This window comes from Pseudorasbora parva, chromosome 13 (assembly GCF_024679245.1).
Source record: "Pseudorasbora parva isolate DD20220531a chromosome 13, ASM2467924v1, whole genome shotgun sequence".
In the NCBI taxonomy this organism is placed as follows: Eukaryota; Metazoa; Chordata; class Actinopteri; order Cypriniformes; family Gobionidae; genus Pseudorasbora; species Pseudorasbora parva.
The window spans coordinates 25,746,701-25,774,472 of record NC_090184.1 but is presented as its reverse complement, the minus strand read 5'-3'; the positions used below and the strand labels follow the sequence as shown (position 1 = coordinate 25,774,472).

Below are 27,772 nucleotides of genomic sequence, written 5' to 3'. Positions count from 1 at the left end.
CCCAGCACCACAGCAAACATATAAGAAACATGTAGGTCATCATCAGCACGCCAGATAGCCTACTAACCGTTGACCTGTCATACTTACGCACTTCCAATAACAAAACTTTACAAACACTTCTTTTTTACGGAGTAGCCTATACACATATAATGCTTACTCTCTCTTTGTAGTCTGTGTGAAGCAGAACACTTTGCTCTTCATCTTTCTTGGCGCTGTAGACCGACTCACGTTGAAGGCTAAAGTCTAGGGGTCTTTAAGGGAGTTAACGAGTAAGCCAATAGTTAATCTTCTCCCGCTGTGCTAAAAAATAATAAAGCAAAAGTAATAAAGTTGGAGACCAAGCGCCAGAGTCTCAGCTTGTCCCGGTGCAAAGACAAGGAAAGGAAGGTTTTATACCGCAATGGACCCTGCAAAGTTTTCCAGGAAGCTCTGGTGCGCGCGCAAACAGCTCATCCTGATACTCGCCCCACTACTGCTGCTCCCGCTGCTCTTCGTCGTGCCACCAAAGGTAAAGGGTTGATAAAATCAGCCACCTTCTGCTATGGCCTTTTGAACACAGATGATTGTTAATTATGTGTTATGCAGCAGGATTATATTACACAGCTGATTAAAATAATGTAAATATATACAGATTAGCCTATTCCAGAATTTATTTTTTCCTCAGTTGAATAAGAGGAAATAATTCCTCTTTAACTGTTTTTTTAACTGTTTCAACTGTTTCTTAAAGGGCTAGTTCACCCAAAAATTCAAATTCCCGCTTGTGTCATTCCAAGCTGGAATATGACTTTCACTCTCAGAAGAATTTTTTTTTTTTTTTGTAAAAATGGTACCTTTAGGGGTACCACAGTGCCCAGTGCCCAGAGCAGTACCATAGTCCTCATTTAAAAATAGGCTTTTTTGACATATGAATATGTTAGCCTTACTGTTATCATAGGCTAGTGTGCTCCAAAACAATTACAAAATTTGCATTTAGAAGCTATAAGCATTCAAATGTACAGTTTCTCACTTCTGCCAATATGGTCAATGATTTTGATGACATCACGCTTCACTTCGGATTCTTACCAGATTTTCTGTCCAATCAAATGCAATCTAAAATATGCAGTGTCCCACCCCCAAATAGATGGCCAATCTGCGGTTAAAATTGGTCACATTTACTATTTTCTTCATGGTTAATGGTACATTATGGACTATATGGGAGATAGGGAATGTGGTAGCAAGTTAGCATTTGCATCAATGTTTTTTTTTTATGGGATTTTGTTTAAAGGTGCCCTAGAATGAAAAATTGGATTAACCATGGCATAGTTGAATAACAAGAGTTCAGTACATGGACATCACATACAGTGAGTCTCAAACACCAGTATTTCCTCCTTCATATGTAAATCTTGTTTGTGAAAAACACCACAGAAAAACAGGCGATTTTCAGGCGAACGGCAACTGTGACGCAGTCGTTGGGATCATTAATATGTACGCCCCCAACATTTGTATACAGCAGCGTATGCGTCACGCGAGGATAGCGAAAATGGCAGATCATGGAAATAGATGTTATGTTCCAGGCTGTGCAGGGGACGTGGGGACTTTTCTTACCCTTCTCACTAAACAAAACTGTCAACAGGCATTTTTATCTATAACCGGATACTGCAACAATTTAATTAAAAGTTGTTTGTTTGCTCGGCCCATTTCACCATGGATATTTTTTTTAACCTGGACAATAGCAGGTTTACTCAGCGTTTGATACTGGAGAAGCGGCAATTCAAACTATATCCCCGCGAGCAGTATGTACTGATTTTATCCACTTATTGACTGTCTAAACAATTTCTGATTAAACTGGAAGTTTCTTAGTGAAACAACATTTACGATCCAACGCAAGATGCTAGTACAGTAACAATAGGAAACTAGTAGTAGTATACATCAGAATGACAAACGTCAAAGTTAATATTATTTCCTGCCAGTGTTGTCATACAAATCTACAAAATACAATCGTAGATACATATATGGCAATCCTTTTTGTCGGATAGAATTATAATTTAGCCTAGGCTATTTTCATCAACAACACACAACTCAGGAGCTAACTATGTTAGTTTAAAGTTGTTGTTTACAGGTCGCTCAATTTATCCTTCTAGCTAACGTCATTTCGAAATGGTAGTAATTTGACAAGGCATCGTCATTTTGTTTGAAGAAAAAAAAAACCTGTAGGCTACGGTAATGTACAAACAACATATTTGTGCGCTAACCTTTCCCAGTTCACTGTTTATGTAAATGCTAAAAACAAAGTTGTGACTGCTGACGATATGAGTTAGCGTGTAAAGTTAATGTTATATGCTAGTTCACATGTAGACTGAAGTTATAGGACTGACGTTAAGTTTTTTAGGTCTTACTGAAAATAAAGACTAAACTTACCACTCAAAAGCATCCATTTCCAATCTCAAAACAAGGTTGTTCTTCAAATTCATCTTCGTCACAAACAGGATCAAACATAAGGTTGGATGCATAATCTCTCCATGATTGATAGTATATGGTAGATGGGTTTCTGTCATTGAAATGAGCGCAGTGAATCAGCCAATCAGAGCCGAACTCCACATTAATATTCATGACCCTTCCAAATAAGGCAAAAACAGACCATTACATCCTAGGGACAATTTTTGGGGTTGTAAATGGACCTGTAAAGCTATATTTGGACCATTTTAACCCTTAAATAAGTCAATGTATTCCCCTAACTCTTGCCGGGCCAATCACATCGTGTATAAAGTCAGTGGGCGGGGCCATAATGACGATGGCCGAGTTGCGTTTGCATGCTTCTAGTAAACACAGAAACTGGCTAACGGCGGTCTTTCGAATCAGCTTTGACTGCGACTCTGGAAAACTTTGAGTTAAGCTTTTCTCTGAGAAAAGAACAAAGAACGGCACTGAAGTCATTCTTAAAAACCGAAGATGTGTTCGGAGTTTTGCCGACCGGATACGGCAAATGTTTAATCTATCAACAAGCTCTGCTTCACCTTCGTTGCTCTGGTTGGTTGTGTACCGTATCCTATCGCGTGCAGAGGGAGTTTGAAAGTCAACCCTTTATCCCGCCCCTCGGATTGAGCCCGGTCAATGGTAAGTTTCCAGACCAAACATCTTGATGTGGGTCTGGCTTGTCAGGCTAAATACCTGCGTCATACCTGCACCACTCTATTATACAGCTCAACATTTTAGAAGGATGCTGTCTGATTCTGAGATGGCGAACTGGAACATGGTTTGTGTAACACTAGCAACACAGTATTAATTACTGTTATGTGTCCGACGCTGTAGAGAGCGATATATAAAACGCATTACCATTCTGATACATCGACTTAAGTCTGTAAGTGTAAGAGTCTGTTTGAGTGAGTGGAGGGAGGCTACTTTGCATACCGGTATTCATGGTTCCACATATGCTAAATGAATCAATGGTGTAGAGTTGCATTCAAGCTAGCTTAAGGCATGGATAAAACAATTCACAGGACAAAAAAACTTTTAAATATGTAATTTTTGACTACAGAGGGACTTTAATACAGTGCCTAAGGACTTTAACTCTCAGGCAGGTTTATGCAAAAATGAAAATGCTGATTTCTGCTCTGGGAATGTGTTTAGTGAAATTTTTGATGATTAACATTTACACCAGCTTGCCGGCTTAAGAAAATTAATTTCCATTTATTAAAGGGTTAGTTCACCCAAAAATGAAAATTCTGTCATTAATTACTCAGCCTCATGTTGTTCGACACCCGTAAGACCTCCGCTCATCTTTGGAATTAAAAAAAAGATATTTTTGTTGAAATATGATAGCTCAGAAAGGCCTCCATTGACAATGTCATTTCCTCTCTCAAGACCAAAAAAGTCACGTAATTTCGTCATTACAAAGCCCATCTAACTACAGTGGTTCTAGAATCATTTTATAAAGCGAAGAGAATGTTTTTTGTGCGCAAAAAAATATAACGATTTATTGATGGGCCTATTTCAAAACAAATTGTCGAAAGATTATGAATAGCATGTCAATGAATAGCTGTCGGATAGCATGTCAAACTCCCAAGCTGCTGAAATCACGTGACACTGGCAATCCAAATCATAAATCGATACACTGATTCATAACGGTTCGAAATTTTGTTTTGAAATCGGCCTATCACTATATTTTTTGCGCACAAAAACTATTCTCGTCGGTTCATAAAATGATTGTAGAACCACTGTAGTGAGATGGGCTTTGTAACGACGTCTTTAGTGCCTTTATGGGTCTTGAGAGAGGAAATGACATTGGTGTCAACGGAGGCCTTTCTGAGCCATCGGATTTCAACACAAATATCTTCATTTGTGTTCCGAAGATAGACGGAGGTCTTACGGGTGTCAAACGACATTAGGGTAAGTAATTATTGACAGAATTTTCATTTTTGGGTGAACTAACCCTTTAACTAATCCTTAACAACTCATCCCTGCATCTACACATCCATCTGTTTCTTTGTCAGGAGGGCAAATGTTTGTATGTGGTGCTCCTGATGGCGGTTTTCTGGTGTTCCGAAGCGCTCCCACTGGCGGTGACTGCCATGCTTCCCGTCTGTCTCTTTCCCACCATGGGAATCCTGCCTTCTAAAAAGGTCTGTCCGCAGTACTTCCTGGAGACCAACTTCCTCTTCCTAAGTGGTTTAGTGATGGCATCTGCTATAGAGGAGTGGGGTCTCCATCGCCGTATAGCCCTCAAGGTGCTGAAGATTGTAGGAGTGAAACCTGCCTGGTGAGAAAAGAGGACCTAATATGCTTTTTTTTACATTTTTACCTTTCTTTAGTGTGTAATATTGCTGTTTCAGCAAGACAGTTGTCTACAAAGTTACAAAGCACAAAGTCCACTCCAAAGGGAGTTATTCTTTATTGCAGTAAACACTGATTCTGAACTCGCTGAAACGGCTTGATTTAAATAATTAATTTAATCAATCATATAAATAATCGCTGCTCAAGGTATACGAAAAAAGGAACGAAGCCTGGTGGAGTTGCGTTAGTATTGCGTTGAAATTTGAAGTAGTTGACTAATCGCACTGGTCCAGCTGACCAATCAGTGCACAGTACGCTTTTCAAAAGGAGGGGCTTCATAGAAAAAGGAGCTTAACTGCGTTTCTCCAAAGCATTGTGAGCTAATTTGATCGTAGAGACCATTGGTGCCAATGATTCTACAATCTGCTTAGGCTTATGATGCTTTTGAGAAAGAGAGGCGCTACAAAACGTGAAAATTTACATATATATTTTTTGAACATAGCCTTCCCACATATTTATCTTAGGTTTTCTCCTACACAAAAACTGAAAGAAAAAAGGTAACTTATTTTTAATATTACTTTTAAAGTATTATTACTAGTAAGTATTTGTTTTACAAATTAACTGCAGTGCTTTGTTTTACATATATTTTAATTCTGAAAGTATTTCTGTAGATAAATGGTAGTATTTCACTGCATGATATTCTTTTTATACATAACAGCTTAATAATTTTATACTGTATTGTTTGTAGATTTTTTTTAATCTTTATTTATTGGACAATATGTGCAGACAGAAAAGGGTCAGTTTCTAGTGTCAGTTTTATATAGGCAATAAACGTACTTTTAAACTTCACCCTTTGACAAAGATTTAGTATTCCTTGTGCTCTGCTTTATATGCTTTTATGGACATGTGTGTACTGTGTATATGGTCACATTTTATTGCACTAGTTATTGTAGGAATGGTTGCGTAATTTCGTTTATTAGCTGGTAGCTGAGATTCTACTTGTATTTTTATTTTCTTTCCAGGCTGATTTTAGGCATGATGATCACTTCCTCTTTCCTGTCAATGTGGTTGAGCAATACAGCCACAACAGCTATGATGCTGCCCATTGCTAATGCCATACTGGAAAGCCTATTTGGAAATCTGGAGACTCTAAAAGAGAACTGCAAGGACAAGAGGGACCCAGAGGGTTGGTAGAGAAATTATATTCTGTGTGTTGCAAGCTAATAAGGAATGAAAGTCCTCCTTTTTAACATTTTTATTGCATGTAATCATGACATCAGCATACTATTAATGATTTATTTGGTCTGAGAATATTTGTTTGATTATTTGTGTGTGGAATCAACCTGCACACATGAAAAAATGATATAGGCCCTACAAAATTTGAACTGAACAAACAAAGCTTTTTTGTTGCAGTCAAGATTCCTTGAATGTATAAAGATACTAATAAGCCTTCTTATATTTTTAAACATTCAGAAAAAAGCTTAAAACAAAAACAAAAAACTTAAATTCATTTAAAATGCAGGTTATTTATTACAATCACACATTGCTGCCACATACATATCATTTGTTTCACTCATTTATGTCATAATAATGAGATCTTATATTTTTCTCGTTAAAACGATATATACAGCTCTGGAAAAAATTAAGAGATCACTTAACATTGAGAAATCCATGTTAAGTGGTCTGTAAAAAAATGTCCAGAGCTGTATTTTCTCATAATAAGGACATGTGTTATATAGTGATGTGTACAAAATATATTTATCCACATTAGAGATTTTATATAGCCTATGTGCCCTTGTCACACTTCCAAACTTGTCATTTATTGATGTAGCCTACAGTTCATAACTGATAGCATAGCCATCATCAAAATTTCACAAACTTTTTGGGGCCATGGACATAATTGAGTAAAAAAAACTATAATAATTATGTGGCAGCAAATCACCGTAATTTATAATAGAGATGTATTTCTAAATTAAAAATTAAAGATTCCATTGCAGGTGATTCTCGAGTGAAGATGCATGTGCTTCCTTTTGAAAAACAGATACTGACCACTGAAGACAGGTGAGTGAGAAGAATTGATTTGTTTTTTTTTTTTGAGTAAGCAAATATAAATATCAAACACAAGAACTTGAAAATGTGATCTAATTCTGTCATTGAAATCTAGAGGGCACAGGCTGATTGGTCCTTTTATTGCAACCTGCAATTGCATCATTACTGCATGGCACTAGCTGATTGGCCTCTGCTGATCCTGCAGCCAATGAAATTGCTTCCTCAACATTCAACATTTGACGTCATTTTGTTCTCACAGCCCTGGGAGCGAGAACTTTTTTCTCTGTTCTTGTGGAGTATATAACGGCCTTTAGGGCCCTATGATACACCCAATGCAATGCGACGCCAAGCATACGAAAGCAAGACGCAGTTATCATTTTCACATAAAGGGTTAGTTCACCCAAAAATTTAAAGTCTGTCATTAATTACTCACCCTCATGTCATTCGACACCCGTAAGATGAAGTACATAAATGAAGATATTTGTGTTGAAATACGATGGCTCAGAAAGGCCTCCATTGACACCAATGTCATTAACCGTTCAAAGCTCTATTTTGAAATCGGCCCATCACTATATAAGTCGTTATTTCGTTTTTTTGCACACAAAAACTGTTCTTGCCGCTTCATAAAATCATTGTAGAACCACTGTAGTGAGATGAGCTTTGTAACGACGTCTTCAGTGCCTTTTTTGGGTCTTGAGAGAGGCAATGACATTGGTGTCAATGAAAGCCTTTCTGAGCCATCGGATTTTAACAAAAATATCTTCATTTGTGTTCCGAAGATGAACGGAGGTCTTACGGGTGTTGAATGACGCGAGGGTAAGTAATTGATGACAGAATTTGTATTTTTGGGTGAACTTTTTGGGTTACTAACCCTTTAATTTACTGTCAAAAGTTAAACATCGTCAGTATAATGTGACGTTCAGTTATTGCAGCAACAAAATTAGTGTCATTATAATCTGGAGTCAATTGTTAAATTGTAGGTTTTTAATAAATGTTCTCATGTAAATATGAAAACGTATTAGATCATCCTTTCATACTTTTAAATATTAAAGTCAAATATTAAAATAATTAATTCCTGTGAGGTTCTCTCCCCTCTGTAACCTTACAGACCTGACTGGACAGACAGATCAGAGCAAACAAATATGGAAGTGGTCAGAAGAGAGGCGGAATACCAGATGAAAGTGTGGAAAGGATTTCTGATTTGCATACCTTATGCCGCAAGCATCGGAGGAACTGCAACCCTCACTGGCACAGCCCCCAACCTGATCCTGGTGGGTCAGCTCAAGAGGTACACCATTCTTTCCATGGTTGCCATGGTAAATTACCACAGTAATCGTTTTGCATTTAATATTTTATTCATCTATATTCATTTAGCTGATGCTTTTATCCAAGGTGACTTGTATAAAAGGAATCCAACATAACAGTGAAAAAAAAGTGCTCATGAATAAAATGCTGCAATACAAAGTTCCAAATTGCTTTAAAGATTACAGGCTAGACACAGAGGCACAGTGAAACAACAGTAAACTATTAACAAGAAAAACTACTATAGGTGCTGATGGAGCTAATGAATATGTTCAGCTCTGAAATATTTAATTGGGAGAACATTAGTCTTTTGACAGCGTATTGTCTATAATATGATTTTGGTCAATATCAATGCTGGATGACACTATAGTGCTGTTCTTTCTCTCCAGTTATTATCTGCAGTCATCTCCATTAACTAGTCAAACAATGTCAAAGATGAGAATCTTTATTCAGGTCAGGCTTTAGAAAACAGTATTAAAGTGTCATTAACTGGCTTTTTTTCTTTTTTTATACTGTTGGTCTGAGGTCAACTAATGACGTTTGTGTGGTTTTTACATTCAAAAACATCATAACTAATAAGTGATAGGCTGTTTTCTACACTGGTTTTGAGGCTATCTCCTGAACGCTGGGTTTTGGTGGGCGTGCTGCACTTGAGACTTGGAAGTAAACGCCCACGAATAGGATTAGAGAAGATTTGCATATTTAATGAGCTTCAGCTCCGCTATGTCTCTGTCAGTTAATGCGAGGGAGAGATTATTAAAGCACAGGGCTCGTAAACGTCTTTATCAAACAAACAAAATGATTTATTTCTCATCCACCCTCGATTGATTGGAATATTATTTCTGTATTAGATGACCCGCATAATCAGTCAATATAAGCGCGAACACACACACACAAACACACGTGCACGCCCAAATCAAGAAAGACGACTAGAAAACACCCAGCCCTGGGACTACTATTAGGCCTACATATAAAAAAGACGTTTTACTCACATAAGTTTGTTGCTCCATTCCTGTCGGATCCAATATAGAAGAAGGCACAACATTGTGTCTGCAAATCCAGCACTTGAGACTTGTTTACATACGATTCCGCGGTGAAATGAAGCAAACACACAAACGGTCTTCCCCTCGTGAGCTGGAACTTCATTAAAAAGAAATGTAGTATCACACTTCCTAATATTATGATCCAAGGGAAGCTTATGCAGCGACTGTGTTCTTCCACAATATCTTGCTATCTTCTTCCACATTGTTATTGCTCCTGGCTAGTGAGCCGATCAGCTCCATGAGTCTGTGGGCGGTGCTACTGAATTACACGTGCTTATTATTCTGTAGACACAGTGTTTCACAACACGAGGATGTAAGGATGAAGCCCACAATCGTTTTCTGGGCCTGATGTCTAAGCTTTTCTTTGAAGAAAAAGGACATTTTCAGCTCTGAAACTTACAGGATATTCTTATATTACCACAAGCTTTTATATATCAAAAAGTCAAGGGAAAGTTGATTTTTCCATTCATCACCCTTTTAAATCAGTATACAATCCAAATGAGATCATTATCTTTAATTAAAGACTAATATGATAACAAATAAATTTCTCAGTGCCACTATGGACTGTATGTGTCAGCTCACTTTCTTGGCTCACTTTTACAGTTTTATTTCTTGTTGTCTACCTTCATATACAATGATCACTTCGGGACACACAGTCTTACACTTTCAAAACAGTCATCTGGCAGTGAATATGCTATTTATGTTATTTATGTTTCAACTAATGTACTAACAAGAATCTTGGGTGCCACATACCTTTGAAAAAGCTGTTTAGTCAAGAAATTAGGTCACCAATAATAAGCCAGAATGGAACATAGTTTGGTTTCCTCTCAGGATCACCATAGAGTTTCAGATGGCTGAAATCCCAGCTTCAGTATTCCCAGGCAAGACAAATGATTTGAATTAATAATAATAATAATAATAATAATAGATTTTATTTATAACGCACTTTTCATTCCAAAGAATCTCAAAGTGCAACAAAGGGAAAAAATAATGAAAAAATGTATAACAAGTAAAAATATCGAATAATACAAACAATCAACCAAAGACCTTTAGTAGCAAGCAAAGACACTGCATGAGATGTGATGCTGTTAGTCTCTGTTGATCTAATTGAAAACATGTTAATGGGCATATTTGTGGTCTTTTCATTGGATTATGAAATTTAATTAAATTCAAGGATCAAATGTGCAATGTTCAGGAAGGAACCTAGATGGATTTAATAATTCAGAGACCTCAACTTAAGTAAAGGTGCCTATATTTTTATACAAAATGCTGACACTATAAAAGTTCTGACCTGTCATGATTTGAGAATGTTCAAAGAACAGCTTGTGCTTTGGTTTGACCTTTTCTACAAAGACATTCACATGATCAATGTCACAGATTTACCTAAGTAACCTAAGAAATACAGAATCTTCCAATTCTTTATCATTGTCATAACTTTTTTCAAAATCATTCCGCTAATTCAAATAGGTTTAGTGGGGAAAATATGGTATCTACTTAAAACATAGCTAAAGAGTCTAAATGTGCTGCCATACGGAAATAAAGATTGCATATATGAATCTAAAAGTGTAGCACCTGCTGTGGGAAAAGACTAGAGAGCTAGTTTGGTGGGTGTAATTTATTGTAGATGTTGAGCTAGTTCGTTCATGACTTGCATGCAAATGATGCATTGTAGGCCAAAATTGTGGGTCTAAAATCAGATATACGAAATACACATTTAACATTTCTTGCTTTAACTTAATAGCTGGATAAGCATGACGACCTCAGATTGAACTGATTGTCCTTAAGTTTGGCCTGCATATAATTCATAAATGTCATAAAGTAAGAGATATATTCTAGGTATATGCTGTTTTGTACAAATAGCAACAATGCAGTGTTGTGGTTCAACCTTAAGTATTTTAAGAGATCAGTTCTCTGTGAAAATGCCTTAAGGGCAGCTGTATATATCTCAAATGGAAACTTACTGACAGATTAATGCAGTGTATATTTGTATCTTGCATACTTTAGATGTGATTAGATTAGGTTTTGCGAATGTGATGTAGTAACTCATTTGGCGACAGCCTCCAATCATTTACCACTTCATCACTGATGTTTAATCAGCTAAGAACGTTGTCTCATAATGACTAGACAAAAAGGAGAGACAAAAGAAGAGCTGAGGTCACACAAAATATCGCTTTGCAGCTGATATGATCACCATTAAATTTTTTACTTCTGCTTCAGCCTTTAAATGAAAAATGTATTAGAATGATGATTTAAGAATTAAAAATAATATTTCTGGCTCTGTAAGAAAAGATCCCTTAATAGATACAAAAACAGCTGACACTCAATTATTCCTGTGTAGTTTAAAAATGACAGTGAATAGGCCTATCAAGATAATTAAAACTCCTTTTTTTCATGTCGTCTAGACAGTCTGATCTTAAAGTTGTGATAAGGACAAAAAGTGTAGCAAAAAAGATTTATATAAAGTGTACAAAGGCCTATAGTTATAAACGCTACGTGCTATGCATTAGTGATGGGCTTTTTTCAGCTGATATGCCAGTAGAGCCCCTTTCACACTGCGATTCCGGCAAATACACGGATAATGCGACCCGGCATTTGTTCCCGGGCCGCTAGATTTGGTCCATTCACACTGCCAGAGAAATACCGTAATATGTGCGCTTTCACACACAACCCATTATGGTCCCGGATCGAGTTGACACGTGACATCCTGATGTGACGTATAACGGCGAGCAATCTCAGCTTCAGCGCGGATGGTTAGGAGCTCCGTGGTCTCGACTTGTGTCCAGTTTGCGCATGTTTCTGCTTGTTTAATTTTAGTTTCTTTTGTATACAACACTCTCTGCGTTTAAAACACAGACTAGCTCCTCTAGCACTCCAGGGTTGTATTATTGAAAAAACAAGCTCTAGGAGTCGCACGATAACTACGCACACGTTGCGGCATTAGTTTTGGCATTTGTTCACACAGTGCTCGTCCCGGGTCGAATCCCACAATGTTACTAGGTCCCCGACCCGGGTTCAATTCGGTAATCAATTTCGAGACATTGTTTCTTTCACAAAGAAGGCGACCCAGCAAAGTTCCAGGAATATTGCGGGTCCGACGTGCAGTGTGAAAGGGGCTTAGGTGGCATGACCACCTTCATGAGTGAGTCGTTGAATCTTTTACTTAATTGAGTCATTCGTAAACGAAAGTGATTAAATCAGGAATGAAACCTCTGCATTTTGCTTGGATATTGGCGATTCTTCTGTGGTATCCTGGGACCCCCAGAGGGCCCCAATGGTGTACTATCGGGGGTCTATGGAAAATGGTTAAAACTATTTTCATAGCCGGAATAAAAAACGAAGACTAAGCAGTCAAACTAATTGCAGCGTCTTGTATGTTTGTGTCTGTAGCTACTTCCCTGAATGTGACCTCATAAACTTCGGCTCATGGTTTGTCTTCGCCTTCCCGCTCATGATCCTCTTCCTCATTCTGGGCTGGATATGGATTGCTTTCCTCTATGGAGGGATAAATACTCGGTAAATATACGCAGTCTGCAGAAAACAACACATGCATACTATATCAGGGCTTTTCAATCTTTTATATGCCACAGACCCACAAATATGATCATGCAAGTGAGGGACGAGGGACCCCATCCTAAAATTTTGAGGAAGCTTTATATTTGTATATAAAAAGACCCAATTTGTAACATGAAAATAAATAAATGTGTGAAATAATTTATATACCTGAGTTTGAAAACCCATACATGTACTACTGCCTGTTTTTTCGTTTTGTTTTACACAGACTTTGCATTAGCAAACATGATGAACGGGCAGCCGCAGAAGCAAAAGCAATAGCTGTAATTGATGAAGACTACAAGAAACTGGGCCCAATAAAGTAAGTTGTGGAGCATTTCAACTCATCATAAACACTTGTACTTCCCTCTGTTATGCTTTCCGACATGAATTGAATTAAAATATCTCAATATCTGCTCCTCTCCTAGGTTTGCAGAAGGATCTATCGCTTTCTTCTTCATTATTTTTGCCATCCTTCTGTTCACACGAGATCCGAAGTTTGTAACAGGATGGTCGGTTTTCTTCCCCAAAGGGTAAGACGCACATCTCAGTGGCAGGCAGGTACTCAAAAATGTACTATGACTAATACGTAAAAACGCATTATGGGTGTCACATTTTAACATGGAGATGTATGTTAGATGAATGCAATATCAAAACTGACCTATTCTGAAACTTTCAGGTAAAAGAAATCAACCAAATGTGAGCCTTTAGTCATTATTTTACGAATGGGCTTCCAGAAGTGTCTATTGTTGGAGTGTCCTTTTTGGCAGAGGCTAGTTACACTAACTCTTGGGAAAGACAAAATTACGGAAGATGCTGCATTATCAACATTAGCAATAGAGTTGCCGAACTCATATTCAAAATGTCAAGTTAAGTCAAGACAAGTCACTTTTATTTATATAGCAGTTTTTACAATGCTGATTGTTTCAGAACAGCTTCACAAGCATCCATTTAATTATTTAATAAATACATTTGTATTAATTATTTAATGTAATTTATATGTGTATTAATTATTTAAATGTTTTAATGTAATTTAATGAACATTTTTTTCATTGTTTTTATTTCATACTGTTTAATGTACAACACTGAGGTGCAAATAGTATCTGCCACTATTTATAAGTATAAATAACATCTATTCACATCTAAATTCTGCTATTGTTTTACATAGTGTAGAAACTGTAAAAAGCATCTATCGCAAATAACAGCTGCCTTTTAGAATAACGATTTTCAAGTTTCAGGGTGTCTATTCATAGGTTTTGAATAGGTTGACCTTTTTATAATTCTATCAAAAACACATACAATTCCTGAGGGACTATTTTCCCCTTCCACCCTAAAAAAAGGACTTTTTTAAATTCATAAAAGATGTGTCAAGTGGTTGCACACAACTATATTGAGCTTTTTTTTTTTTTTTTTTACAAATAATAATTTAGTTATATGAACAAAAATTTAAGTAAAGCTGACAATTTTTTTTGTGTAAATACTAACAATTTGAATTTGTCACTGTTACATAATATTTATATGTGCAGTTTACTTAAAAATGTTATGTTAAATTTATAAAAGTTTTTTTCTGTAAGGTGAACACATTTATCAATTTACCTTTAAAACTTTCGAATAACAATAAGCATATTTTTAGAAACAAAATGCAATTATAACTCATTGGATAAACTGGAGAGCAGTAATTCCATCTAATGAATTTGTGTATAAGTGCCCACAGCCCAAACACAGCCACCACTCTTCTTCAAAATGGTAAAATTACAGAATCTCCTCAATCTCCAACATAACTGAACATTAAAACTAACATAAACTAACAACATCTTTCCCTTTACTGAAAAAAACATCAAATAACAGTTGAATCCCTAAATTTACTCTCCTAAAGCAGTCCCTTGCAAAGCATGCTGGGAACTAGATATCTACTGCCCAGTTAGTAATGTCAGCACAAATATTTAATGTAGTTTTAACAGAAATTAATTAAGTAAACTTCTGTTTTAAATATATTCGTTTGATTAAAAACAATTAAATTAAGTTGAAACAAAATTAGTTTAAATAAAGTGGACAGAATTCAGTGGAGGACCTGAATAATTTTTCAGTGCATTTTTAACTCTATAAATACAAACAGCTTCATAAAATGTACTTTTTTAAACAACATAAATTGCCTAACTAATTACCATTATAATGTGTCTACCGTCCATCATCTAAACTGACACAATGTTTAGTTGTCATAATTTATCCAATACATTTCACAATATTTATTCATCCATTATTTAAAGGTCAAATGCATTAATGTGTGCTAAAAAACAAACATGTTCCATTATGATTTTGACTATTAATCATGATGAATAGTTATGCAATTAGAAGTTACTGTCTAATTTATGTATTGAGAAAAATTAAAATTCATAAAATATAAAAATAGTGCTGTTTATAATCAATAATTGAAATTAAAGGTTTTTAAAATATATTCTATGTTAATGTTAAGCATTTTAAGTTTAGAGGAAAAAGGGGGAAAAAGTCAATACATATGTAAATAAGAGAATCCAGCAATAAAGACTTCCTCCTTTCCTTTTCCTTTTTTTTGTGGTCCATCACACTAATGCACTTAGACATAGAGGTTCAAAAATATGGACCATTTGATCTGCTCCCTCCACTGAGTTAACCTTTCTCGATCTGCAGGATGTCGGTTCATCTGAGTCATACCTGAGTGCCTTAGATAAACCCACAACAAGAGAAATAGAACCCGAGAGAACACAATAATTTGTGCATCGGTGGTTCGACACCTTTAGATGAGAGGAACATGATGGAAAGCACGCGTTTCTGAACATGAGATGATGAATTGGTTAGCTGGGTTATGACAATTAAATTAGTTCACTGAATTACATTAATGTGCTGAGATGTGAAATCAAGATTGCTGCCGACATTATTTTCTTGTCTGTAAAATTGTTTTGACATTTTCATTCACACAACAACTTATTTCCACCTGTAAAGTATTTAAATCTATTTAAAGTACTTACAACTATAAGACATTTGAAGGTTGATTTATACATTTGTAAAAGGAAAACTTCATGTTTTCTGCAATGCCTTTTTAATAATCCATGATTATCCCCATTATGGATGCAGCCAATGTCAAGAAGTATTAAAGGTGAACTCAGTATTCACCATTTAGCCTCGATATATTCTCAGTAGAACAATTCAAAACAGAACAGCTCATTTATCTGAAAATCGCTGAATAATTTAAACTTTTCCCTAACATCGAGCTTGAAATAAGAAAGACTGAATGATATAACTGCTTCTCCCTGAATGTCTGTGTGTTTATTTCCCTTCAGCTATGTATCTGACGCTGTTACTGGAGTCATCATCATCTCCATCCTCTTTTTCTTTCCATCCCAGTGTCCATCTCTCCGCTGGTGGTTCGATTCTAGAGGTCAGTGGGTGGTTTATTGATTTTGTGTTTTCTTAGTTGAGAGAATGGACTATGTATGTAAATGTATAAACTTGAAACTGAAGAAACTCAACAATCAATCAATATTATTCATATTTATCATAAAACAAGCCCCCAAGAGTTAATAGGCTTATAGGTTTGAATTTTGTAAATTGGGACAATATTTTCTGTTGGGGATTTTTGTCAGTGCACAAACATTGCAGCTACATTCAGTCACCTCAGTAACTTTCCTAGCAAAGTTTATTCTGCCAGTCAAAAAGGTTTCTAGACCACATGTGGTTAATGTCGAATAAGACGAGGAATGTTAATGATTCGGATTAGTGTGTCTAGAGAGATTCAGCAGAGAACTGTGTGCAGAGAGATTATATTAATCTCAAACAAATCTCCCCACTCATCACCTGTTTCTTTTACAGTAGTCTAAATTTGGAAAATCAAATCGTTTCCTCATTTTTGATAATCCATCTCTAGTTAAATATTTTTAGTGGCTGGTTAAAATTTCTAGTTGGATTATACTACTGTATCTGTAAAACAATACATTTGAGTATCGGTGAAAAATGGTGTGCTAAAATAAATATATATTTTTGTATTTCTGGAGGTGGAACAGCAGTGTAAAGTGTTCATTATAGATTTGGCAGAGGCTGTTATCCAGAGCAAGTTACATTATTATTGTGGAACTGAACCCATGACCTTACCATTGTTTGGCCAGTTGAGTAACAGAAAAAAAAGAGAGAGAGAAAAAAAACACCTATTGTAGCACTATTATTGTCACAAGCTTTGCTGAGATGCTGAAAAGTGAATTTGATGAGAATTCTGAGAAAGGTTTTGTAACTATATTTTTAGCTCAGTACGTTCAACATGTTCCCTTTTGTTTGCCTAATAAGATTTTTTGGCTGAACTTTCGAGGTTGACTCAGCATAGTAATAATAGCAGCCATATCACCCTGTAGTAGCCCAAGACTGGTTTCCCGCTGAAGTTAAGCGGGGCTGGTGAGGCCAGTAGGATGTGCTCACCCTGTGGTCTAACACCCCATTATTATAGTGATGGGGACACTATACTGTAACAAGCACTGTTTTTCAGATGAGACATTAAACCGAGGTCTTTACTATAGCCCCTTTCACACTGCGATTCCGGCAAATACACAGATAATGCGACCCGGCATTTGTTCCCGGGCCGCTAGATTTGGTCCATTCTCACTGCCAGCGGAATACCGTAATATGTGCGCTTTCACACACAACGCTTAACGGTCCCAGATTGAGTTGACACGTGACATCCTGATGTGACGTATAATGGCGAGCGATCTCAGCTTCAGCGCGGATAGTAAGGAGCTCCATTGTCTCAACTTGTGTCCGGTTTGCACACATTTCTCCTTGTTTAATTTTAGTTTCTTTTGTATACGAACACTCTCTGCGTTTAAAACACCGACTAGCTCTTCTGGCACTGCAGGGTTGTATTATTGAAAATACTACGTACACGTTGCGGCATTAGTTTCAGCTTTTGTTCACACAGCGCTCGTCCCGGGTCGAATACCACAATATTACTAGGTCCCCGACCCGGGTCGAATTCGGTAATCAATGCCGGGACGTGGTTGCTTTCACACAGAAGGCGACCCGGCAATGTTCCGGGAATATTGCGGGTCCAACGTGCAGTGTGAAAGGGGCTTATGTGGTCTAAAAATCCCAGGACGTCCTTCGGAAAAAGAGTAGGGGTCTAAAGCCGACATCATGGCCAAATTTGCCTATTGGCCTCTGTCCATCATAGCCTCCTAATCATCCCAATATACATAGATTGCCTAGTCTCCTCTCCACCAATCAGCTGGTGTGTGTGGTGAGTGTTCTGGCGCAATATGGCTGCCGTCACATCCTCCTGGTGGATGCTGTACATTGGTGGTGTATGAGGAGATTCCCCCCTTCCATGTAAAGCGCTTTGAGAGCTTAGAAAAGCACTATATAAATGTAACAAATTATTATTATTATTAATAATAAAGTGAATATTGATAGATAAAACTCTTTTTTTCCCAATGCATTTTATTGTCAACACATTTTTTCTTCTTTTTTTCACACCTCATGGACATTTTGTGATAGTGGTATTCTATAAGGGCTAAATATGCTGTCCAATACTTGTATAAAACACTCAGTTACTCATAGGCTGTATTTTACATTAAAGGCTGTGAAATGTGGCAGCATCAGACATTCTGGAGTCCACATTACCATTTTTAGTATCAAATCTTCCGTCAGATGCTTCTCTCAATTTGCTTTCCTTCTGCAGTTCAAAAGATGTAATCAAATTCAGACATCAAGGATGCACACAGCAGTTCCTGTAGAGGTTTTGAATGTTAAGCAAGTTGTAGAATGTAACCGTCTTAAAATCAATGTGTTTCAATACGCCATATATATTTAAGAATAATAGTCGCTTGACATAGATCTTTCAATAAACAAATCTCCTTGACATACTACAGTATATTATCATACTATCATCTTTTTCTTTCATGTATGATTTGCACTTTAGTGGCAGCGATGGTCAGTCGACATCAGGTCATTTTAATGTCTTTCTCTGTCTCCAGCTTCAAATACTCCATATGTGCCCCTGTTGTCATGGAGAAAAGCTCAAGAGTGTGTGCCATGGAATATTATCTTGCTGCTGGGTGGTGGATTTGCAATGGCCAAAGGCTGTGAGGTACCTCATTATCTGCTTTCTGCTCTTTGGAATGAATTACAAACTGGAACCTGACATAAGATACAAGTTCAAAGTGTAATATTAATTAATAAAAGGTCCTAATGCAGTCAATATTTTGATAATTCACTGGAAGGCAATATTTGAAATTAGAACAAGTGGAAATATCTGAACAAAACATTGCGTCCTATGAGTGTACACTGGTAGGTCAGTGTTAACCCTAACCTTAACTTGTTTTTGGCAATAGGAGTCAGGGTTAGCAGTATGGATAGGAAACCACTTGCAGCCTCTCGCCCAGGTCCCTCCAGCTGTCGCAGTCATGCTCATTACAGCCTTCATCGCCTGCTTCACTGAATTTGCCAGTAATACAGCCACCATCATCATCTTTCTCCCTGTCATTGCTGAACTGGTACAGACAAACTATATTTTTATGTATTATTATAAAATATGAAATGTTTTTTTCTATATTAATATACTTTAGAATGTAATTTATTCCTGTTATAGCAAAACACATCATTTTCAAGTCAACAGCCATTACTCCAGTCTTCAGTGTCACGTGATCTTTAGGAATCATTCTTGTACTGATTTGGTGCTCAATATATATATTTAAATTATTATTATCAACGTTCAGAACAGTTTCATATTTTTGCTTCAGAATCATGAATATTTTTATTCTGGTGTCAGCATTGTCCTGTGCATTGGGTGACCAGCACCAAGTCCAAAGCTATTAATTTACACCCCAATGTAATCCCACATTTAGCATTTTAACCAATAGGATATTTTTTTTTTGCCTTGGAGTATCGCAATAATATTGTATCGGGAGTTAATTACCATGATATATGTGCCGAATCATGACATAAGGGTATTGGTACTTTATAGTATGAATTCATAAAAAAAATAATAATAATATTTTTTTCTTACTGACCCAAACATATATGTTACCAAATTGTGTTACATTAGGTACTGTACTGTATAGTATTACATTGTGCGATTACATCCACCAAATACTTTATTTACAGGCCATCCGTGTGAAAGTCAACCCACTGTACTTCATGATTCCAGCAACAACTGGTTGCTCTTACGCTTTCATGCTTCCGGTGTCCACACCTCCTAACTCAATTGCATTTGCTTCCGGACACCTAATGGTCAAGGATATGGTAAGAAAACACATTCAAATCATGAAATCAGAGCACGCAGATGTCGTTTACGGTTGCAAAATAAGATGTGTGTGTGTGTGTGATGTTTACAGGTGAAGACAGGGTTTGTGATGAACATCCTGGGAATTCTGTGCGTTTCTCTTGCCATGAACACATGGGGTCTTCATATGTTCAATCTACATGTGTATCCTGATTGGGCAAGACCTTTAAATGCTTCCTCAGCAACTATGGCTACACATACTTTATCAGCCATGAATATGACAGGCTAGAGAACAACTACAGAGATTAATATATGGACACCCTTACAAAAAAAAAAAAAGTTTATTTTAAGTATACTTTATGTAGAAAGTATACTAATAGCAATGTACTATAGTATACATGTAAGTGCACATCAATACTGTGACTTCAATCGAAGTATTTCAATACTTGGGACTAAATTGGCCCAGTAGTAAACTAGAGTACACAACTAATTCACTATGTTTTTTGTTTGTACAACAAGTGAACTATATAGTTTACTAGTTAAATATGTGTAGCACATTTTAGTTTATGAAAGTACACTTTGAAGTATATTCTCAGTAAACTAGGCCTACAAGTTTTTTATACTGCAAGTATACTTGTAAGTTTGCTTTAAGTGAACTTAACATCACACTTATAGTTTACTTATATATTATTTTTGCACTTTAAGTGTACTACAGTACTTAGGTATGACTTTTTTTGTACTTGACTGTTCTTTAAGTAGTTTTTAAGTAAATTCCTATGTACAATACCTATGGACTATACAAACATTCACAAACTCAGACACACTTATAAATGTATAAAGAAACAAATGCAAGTTTTTTATATAGTTCTTTATAGTACTACTCAATCAAAAGAGTAAACAACTACAAGTAGAATGCAAAAGACTGAATATGAGTATAGGCCAAAGACTTTTCTGTCAGTATAAGTATACTTAATGGGTTGGTTCACCCAAAAATGAAAATTACCCCATAATTTACTCATTTACACAAGTGTATATGACATTCTTCTTTTAGACAAACACAGCCAGAGTTATATGTCCTGGCTCTTCCAAGCATTATAATGGCAGTAAATGGCATCCAAAAATTTGAAGCCCAAAAAAGTGTTTTCATCCTTTATAAAAGTAATCCACACTGCTATGGAGGGGGTTAACAAAGGCCTTTTGAAGCAAATCGATGGGTTTTTGTAAGAAAAATATCCATATTTAACATGTTATAAAGTAAAATATCTAGCTTCCGGCGGATCACCTTCTATATTTAACTTATGAAACAAGCGTAACTGGTGCGGCCATGGTGTCTTTTTTGGGCTGCCATTCACTGCCATTATAATGCTTGGCAGTGAATATTGGTCTGAAAGAAGAATTTCATATTCACCTAGGATGACTTGAGGGTGAGTAAATTATTGGGTCATTTTTGGTTTTGGGTGAACTATCCCTTTTAGTGTAATTGTAAGAATATTTCTGAGTAGTACATAAAAAGACAAAATAAATATGTCTTCAAAGTATGTTTTCTTATTTTAAGTTTTAAGTTATAAGTTTTTTTTTTGTAAGGGCATCCATGCATACACATTTAGTCCAGATTCTGTATATACTACAGATATAATAAGACTAAAATGAATGGAAAAATTGCTTAACTGAGGGATTCCCACTGTGGATGGATTAACACTATCATGACCTCACTTCCTGTTCAGCACTGCACTTTTGTGCCTTGATACCACCAATATCACCAATTTGGGGCAGGAAATTAAACAATGTTTTAAAATATATCATATTTATATGTAGTTTTAAACTAAACTTGTTTGAAAATCAACATGTTCTATAAAAAAAAACTTTAATAAATAATCATCTGCATATTTTTTTAGATTGTAAGTTTGTTATATTATTGCCAATTGTATTAATGTAAATTTTTATTGTATTTATGAAATGTATACAGTAATTAATAATTATGTAAAATGAAATTTGTGTATGTTCTTTATCCATAAATCCTAATTAAAGCTTGGATCCAACACAATTATGTAAAGTTGTTTACACAAACACAAAAAATTGACAAACACTCCAATCCATAAAAAAAAAAATATGACAATTGCCAATAAATAAAAAAATAGAGTGTTGGATTGTGGGAAAATGTAAATGAGGACCAAATCCAACCAAACGGCTGTTTTTAGAATTCTGTTTACATGTTACATGAACACCATTTAAAACCAAAGCACAGCACTGACAGACTTCCCTTTTAAAATGTTGTTTTTGTATATCTTCCTTTTAAGGTTCATATAAAGAGCAGTTTTGCTTTTTCTGCATGTCATGTGATGTTAGAGGCTGTGCAGTGTGATCCGTGTTTGGGTCTCATGTGAATCTGAGCAACTGAATGAGTCAGTGTACATGTGAGTTCAGCATTCAGCTCAGAGTCATAGGATTGGGTGTACTGTATGTATAAATATGGGTGTTTTTGCTGCCCAGCTCAATCTGAGAGGACCGGTTTTACTTTGATGATTATCGACCTTTAAGGTTATATGATTATCTCCTTCTAGCCTCCCTTTAACCACCAGTAATGATGCCCTTAAGAAACTACCGCATCTCTTTGTTTTCCCTCAGGTATGTCAATATTTTCTATAAAAGAGATGGCTCTAGATAAAGACATTTATAATGATTTGAATTATGATTAGAATATATGCAAGAAGCATATTGTGAAAATGACAATGTGAAAGTATACTAGGCCTATATTAGTTAATTACAGTATCATCTCACTATATAAAGTGTGTAGTTGTTGATTTTGATATAGCAAACCATGTAACACATTGATGAATTAGTTATCAAATGTTTCATATTGAAATTTGCTATTTGTTTGTCTTTATTTTTTTAAATAATTATTTAGATGTACAGCTTTAATCATATATTTCGCCTTCAGGCTAGATTATTATAGCCAACATTATGCTAACTTATTCGGTTCTCATAGAGATACATGTTTTCCCTTTGTCTAATTTAAATCTCTTTCTTATGTTTTTGTGTGTTAGAGCCTCGGTGAGGAACATTATGGAAACGCTCTGGTTGTGTTACTCTTTTCCGACTCCGCAGAGTGCAGGTCATCTGCTCGCGCTACTTGTTCTCTGTCTCCTAATGGCTGCTGTAACAGCCTCACTACTTTTCCACTGGCTCACAGACCTACTGAAATATGACATCCAGACGGCATCGGTTGCAGTTGTAATCTACGCCGTAGCTGTGTTTATCCTGTCCTCTCTCATCCATCCGTTCCGATGTGCCTTCACACTAATCTTCCCGACACTATTTACCCGACAGGGTCGTAAACTGCTCTTGTCCACATCTGTGATGATTGTAGTGCTCTATGTTCTACCCAACATGGCCGCCAACATTGCAAACCTAACGCATGTCGTGAAATGCGCATCAGAAAAACTCTCTCAAAGTCTTTTAAGCAGCTCAGAGATCGTCAACACCATCAAAGACAATATAGTCAGAAGCGCAGAGGATCATGTGGGAAGTAGTTTAATGCAAACCCTACGGGATTTTGATCATACCACAAATATTAACGTCTCAGAAGTGAAGGGACGGTTGCATTTCTTGAGTCAGCGAGTGCAGGAGGATTTCTTCGAAGTTAAAAGTCAAGTGCAGGATCTGAAACTGCTATTTAGCAGAATCTTCGCAGCGGTTTTTGTACTGTATTTGTTTTCAGAGTCTGTCATGTACCTTCGCTCTTATTTGACGTCTGTAAAATTTGACAACACGTATATCACAGGAGGGCTCAGGAGGAAAGCAGTCGAAAAAGGGATTGCTGTTGAAGCAAAGGATGTGAAAAATGGAGTTAACTCCACCAGTTTCAGAATAACTAAAAGGGAACTTTTCAAATGCCTGTCTCCTGCTCTGGTGATCACTCTGTATTTGTTAATGACAATCTTTTTGATATTGCTGGACCATTTCTTGTATTACTTGGTGAAATCAGGTGGTCCTTGGATTTCAAACATACCATCCACCAACATCAGCATCAACGTCAACTTCAAGGTAATCCATTACACCACTTTCTGATTAAAATACAGATATTTTGATGAAATATAACTCCAATATGCGTTCTTTTTAAATTTCTACTAATGTAAATGTACAAAAAGTACTTACTAACGACAACATTGTTCAATATTGACAATATCATTACTTCATTTATTTATTGCATTTTGATGTGCAGGGTCCTGCTCACAATACAAATTGTAGAATCTCTCATAGGAGCTTTTGAAGATTTGAGATAAAGTCCCATTCACACTAAGGACAATAACTATAAAGATAATGATAAAAATATGGTTCTAAAAATCGTTTTTAATATTAAAGAATAGCAGAGTTCACACCAAATCTATAACATTAACAGCACAGATGAATTATATTGTTGAAATCCCTTTCAGAACAATTTTATCCAGCTGATGAACAATAAAAACATTGACAGCCAGAATCCATCTTGCTTTAAAGGGATAGTTCACCCAAAAATTTAAATATGATGTTTATCTGCTTACCCCAGTGCATCCAAGATGTAGGTGTCTTTGTTTCTTCAGTAGAACACAAATAAAGATTTTTAACTCTCCAACCATTACAATCTGCCAGTCATAATGCACGTGAATAGGTAACAATTGTTCAACAGTTGATCTATGAGAGTAAAAAAAAAACATGCTTAGACAACACGCACAAAAACCCTGCTGCTCCTGACGACACGTTGATGTCTTAAGAAACGAACCGAACGGTATCTCATATCTAGACGACTCTCATCTAGTGTTCCCATCCCTCATTATTTCCGTCTGGTAAGGGCAGACTGGCGCGATCATAGACATATATTATGTAGATTCCTCATTCGGCCAATCCGCGCAGGCACTAATGAGGAATCTATAAATATATCTATGATCGTGCCAGTTTGATCGTCCGAGCAGCAGGGTTTTTGTGCGCGTTGTCTAAACATGTTTTTTTTTACTATCATAGAATTGTTGCCCATTCACATGCATTATGACTGGCAGACTGCAACGGTTGAAGTTAAAATCTTCATTTGTGTTCTACCGAAGAAACAAAGACACCTACATTTTGGATGCACTGGGGGTAAGCAGATAAACATCACATTTTCATTTTTGGATGAACTATCCCTTTAAGAACTTGAGCATTTAAAGTGACAGACAAGTACGTACTTGCTTAAAATATCAATATCGACCGCTGATGTGGACGCTAATATAGTTACCTTTCATGGTGCTGTGAATGGGCCATTGTTATGTTTATTAAAACATACAATGAGACGTTAACTGATTTAGCACATAAACCTCTTACTGACATGCCATTTATAAGCTAAATATAAGTTACATTTACAATAAACTATCTCAAAATATGCCCCACATAAACCTAACTATGTTACATTTTAAAGAATTGGAGGCTTATAAACAATATAATTCTTAGGCTGCGATATATATGATACTTATCTACTAAACTACGGTTCATTTCGGGGTGCTCTCTATTTTTCATTAAAAAAAGTCTTCTAATGAGATAGAATTGTATAGGCCTCAACGTACTTTTTACCTCATCAGTCAAATTCTCCTTACAAGCTCTGAGAATCGTATTATCATGTATACATAATGTATTTTGGAGCAAGTCTAGATTTTTACCACTCCAAAAAGACATAGAACAGCTTTTTTTTTTTGGGGGGGGGGGGGGGGGGGTGGTTCTGTGAAAGTAGGCCTACTAGTTTCCCTAAATGAAAATACTCCAATAAAGAAACTAAACAGGCTGTTTACTCTCCACTATTGTGAAGAATAATGCTTCCCTCTTCTCTTCCCCTTTATCTTACTCATCTCAGGTTGGATCAGAAGTGAGCTTTTGTAGGATCTTTAGATCAGACTGTCAGCTGGAATTGTTAAACTTCAACAGAACTTACACAGCCCTCATTCAATCTGATCCAAACGTGTGTGAGGCCCAATCCAGTAAGCTGAACCCTAGTGTAGTGATGGCGCTGGTGTTCCTCTATGTGTTCAGCTACACCCTGCTGCCGCTGGAGGTTTACGCTCGGCGCCTTCGGAGGAAAGTGGCAGCTTCTTTTTACCAGCAGCAGGAGGAGAAAAGGGTTGAATTCCTTATTAAGAAGATTCAAACTAAACAAAAAGGAAGACAAAAGGTTTTCTTTATAGAAACCAAACATCAAGATGAATATGTACTTGGGATTACAGATCAGTTACATAAATAATAGATCTACTCTTTAGGCTATATCTTGTAGGCTACATTTTTACTTACTGCTACTGTACATACTGTAAATATATTAAAATAAATTGACATTGACATTTTATTCGACATTCATTTTACCTAATTAACTGACTTCTCAGTTCTCATGGACAAAAGTATTAAGTTTTGTAATTAAAGCAAATTATACTGGACCAAAGTCCGGTCCACAAGTTTTTATTTATAAAAAAAAAAAAAAATGTTGACCAATTATCTATCCATCCATGCACATCAACATTATTATTAAAGTCCTCATGAAATCAAAATTGACCCTATTTACTTTGCGAGCACACATTACAGGTAAGGGTGAACAATTAATCCGTGCAAGTTCAAACACATGAAAAAATAGTTTGTCGCGGTAATCTTTAATAAAAATCTGAAAAATTACTTCCGGTCTGGAAACGACGTTCCTTCTCAGATGATAAATGGCTAACACCATTCTACAAGAGAGATTTAACATCACATCTAAAAGGGTCTGCCATGAGAGAATGGCGCAAGGACGGTGGCATGATTGCAAATGAGCGTCACCTGCGTATCTTGTATCTCTCATGGCTATTGCCCATCCCGGATATAACTGAGCTGGCTAAGAAACAACACACAAGCGATTTTGCATAAAGTCTATTACTTCCTGATAGACACAGGGTTCGTCTCAATTATCTTCCTAGCTCTGGGGCTTGCGAGTCAGTATATTGTTTGCACAAATCCAGGTACTATGAAGGACCCTGCAGTACACATTAAGACACTGATTATTTTTTTAGGGATCGAAGTGCGGTGCAGTAGAAGGATTTCACAATTGAGAGAGATCTTTTAAAGAGCTTCAGCGCCGGAAAGATGAATCTGTATTTCAACTTGGTCATTAATGTAGTAGAAATGTGAAATTATTTTCTCTAGACCGAGAAAAGACAGAAAATGTATTTTTGTCTCATGGGGATGAAAGACTACAATCCTCAGAATGCTTCGCTGCCCTGTGAGGCCATTCCCAAAGCCACCGCTACTGGATTACAGTGACTGAGTTAGAGAACGGACACTACAATTAAATACTAATCATGCCGTGTGAGTCTCGCAGCACTAACTCAGATTAGGAGTCAGATTACATTTAATGTCATAAATGAGCTAATGAGCTCTCGTGATGAGAGCATACATTCACAACGCGTGTTCAGTCTGGTACGTTTTCAGTTCATTTGATTATACTCCAGGGTTTCTACAGATGCAAAGCCATATGCTAAACACTAAAGTAACCCTTTAATGGCTGACTCCCTGCCCTGACTACTGAACCAGGGAGCTGATTGAGAAAAACCAACAAGTCCCACCAAATTTTTTTTTGTATAAGCCGTTTCACTGTATATACCGCTGCAACTTCCGTTTTATGGCCACTTGATTATAATTATTTAGTTTTTTTAATGTTTTAATTTATAGTTAATTCTTATTTATTTGTACTCTACTGTAAGTGGCATGTCATCTGACACTTTAAAATTATAAAAATACCTCAGTGTTTAACAGAGTGAAAACAGCTTTCTGCTCTTAACTTATTGTTCACAATCCATTAAGGCACCATAGCAACACAGTG

General features: G+C 36.4%; 2 protein-coding genes across 3 annotated transcripts; both read left to right on the top strand.

The window, feature by feature from the left end:
• The first annotated feature begins 297 nt into the window (after positions 1 to 297).
• On the top strand, positions 298 to 21,966 carry slc13a3 (solute carrier family 13 member 3). Of its 2 annotated transcripts, none has more exons than XM_067413621.1 (13): positions 298 to 508; positions 4,470 to 4,735; positions 5,772 to 5,935; positions 6,747 to 6,810; positions 7,907 to 8,086; positions 12,531 to 12,656; positions 12,922 to 13,014; positions 13,121 to 13,225; positions 16,010 to 16,107; positions 18,686 to 18,798; positions 19,043 to 19,204; positions 19,815 to 19,952; positions 20,045 to 21,966. In XM_067413621.1, exons 1-13 carry the CDS (start codon positions 401 to 403, stop codon positions 20,219 to 20,221), a joined length of 1,794 nt encoding a protein of 597 aa, XP_067269722.1. In that variant the 5' UTR covers positions 298 to 400; the 3' UTR covers positions 20,222 to 21,966. The 2 variants fall into 2 exon arrangements, with proteins under 2 accessions (XP_067269722.1, XP_067269721.1); XM_067413620.1 differs by having other exon boundaries at positions 6,735 to 6,810.
• A 550-nt stretch (positions 21,967 to 22,516) lies between these two features.
• On the top strand, positions 22,517 to 26,173 carry ocstamp (osteoclast stimulatory transmembrane protein). The gene is made up of 3 exons (XM_067413622.1): positions 22,517 to 22,557; positions 22,977 to 23,976; positions 25,790 to 26,173. The coding sequence occupies exons 1-3, from the start codon at positions 22,517 to 22,519 to the stop codon at positions 26,171 to 26,173; spliced, it is 1,425 nt and encodes a 474-aa protein (XP_067269723.1).
• The last annotated feature ends 1,599 nt before the right edge of the window (positions 26,174 to 27,772 follow it).

What these genes read in the sequence shown, in the direction of transcription:
- slc13a3 (XM_067413620.1), top strand. Translation starts at nt 401, where the DNA reads ATGGACCCTGCAAAGTTTTCCAGGAAGCTCTGGTGCGCGCGCAAACAG. An exon ending in GGACAAGAGGGACCCAGAGG is followed by an intron (nt 5,936 to 6,734) that starts GTTGGTAGAGAA and finishes TAAAAATTAAAG; the next exon opens with ATTCCATTGCAGGTGATTCT. An exon ending in AAGAAACTGGGCCCAATAAA is followed by an intron (nt 13,015 to 13,120) that starts GTAAGTTGTGGA and finishes CTCCTCTCCTAG; the next exon opens with GTTTGCAGAAGGATCTATCG.
- ocstamp (XM_067413622.1), top strand. Translation starts at nt 22,517, where the DNA reads ATGCCCTTAAGAAACTACCGCATCTCTTTGTTTTCCCTCAG. An exon ending in ATCTCTTTGTTTTCCCTCAG is followed by an intron (nt 22,558 to 22,976) that starts GTATGTCAATAT and finishes TTTGTGTGTTAG; the next exon opens with AGCCTCGGTGAGGAACATTA. An exon ending in GCATCAACGTCAACTTCAAG is followed by an intron (nt 23,977 to 25,789) that starts GTAATCCATTAC and finishes TACTCATCTCAG; the next exon opens with GTTGGATCAGAAGTGAGCTT.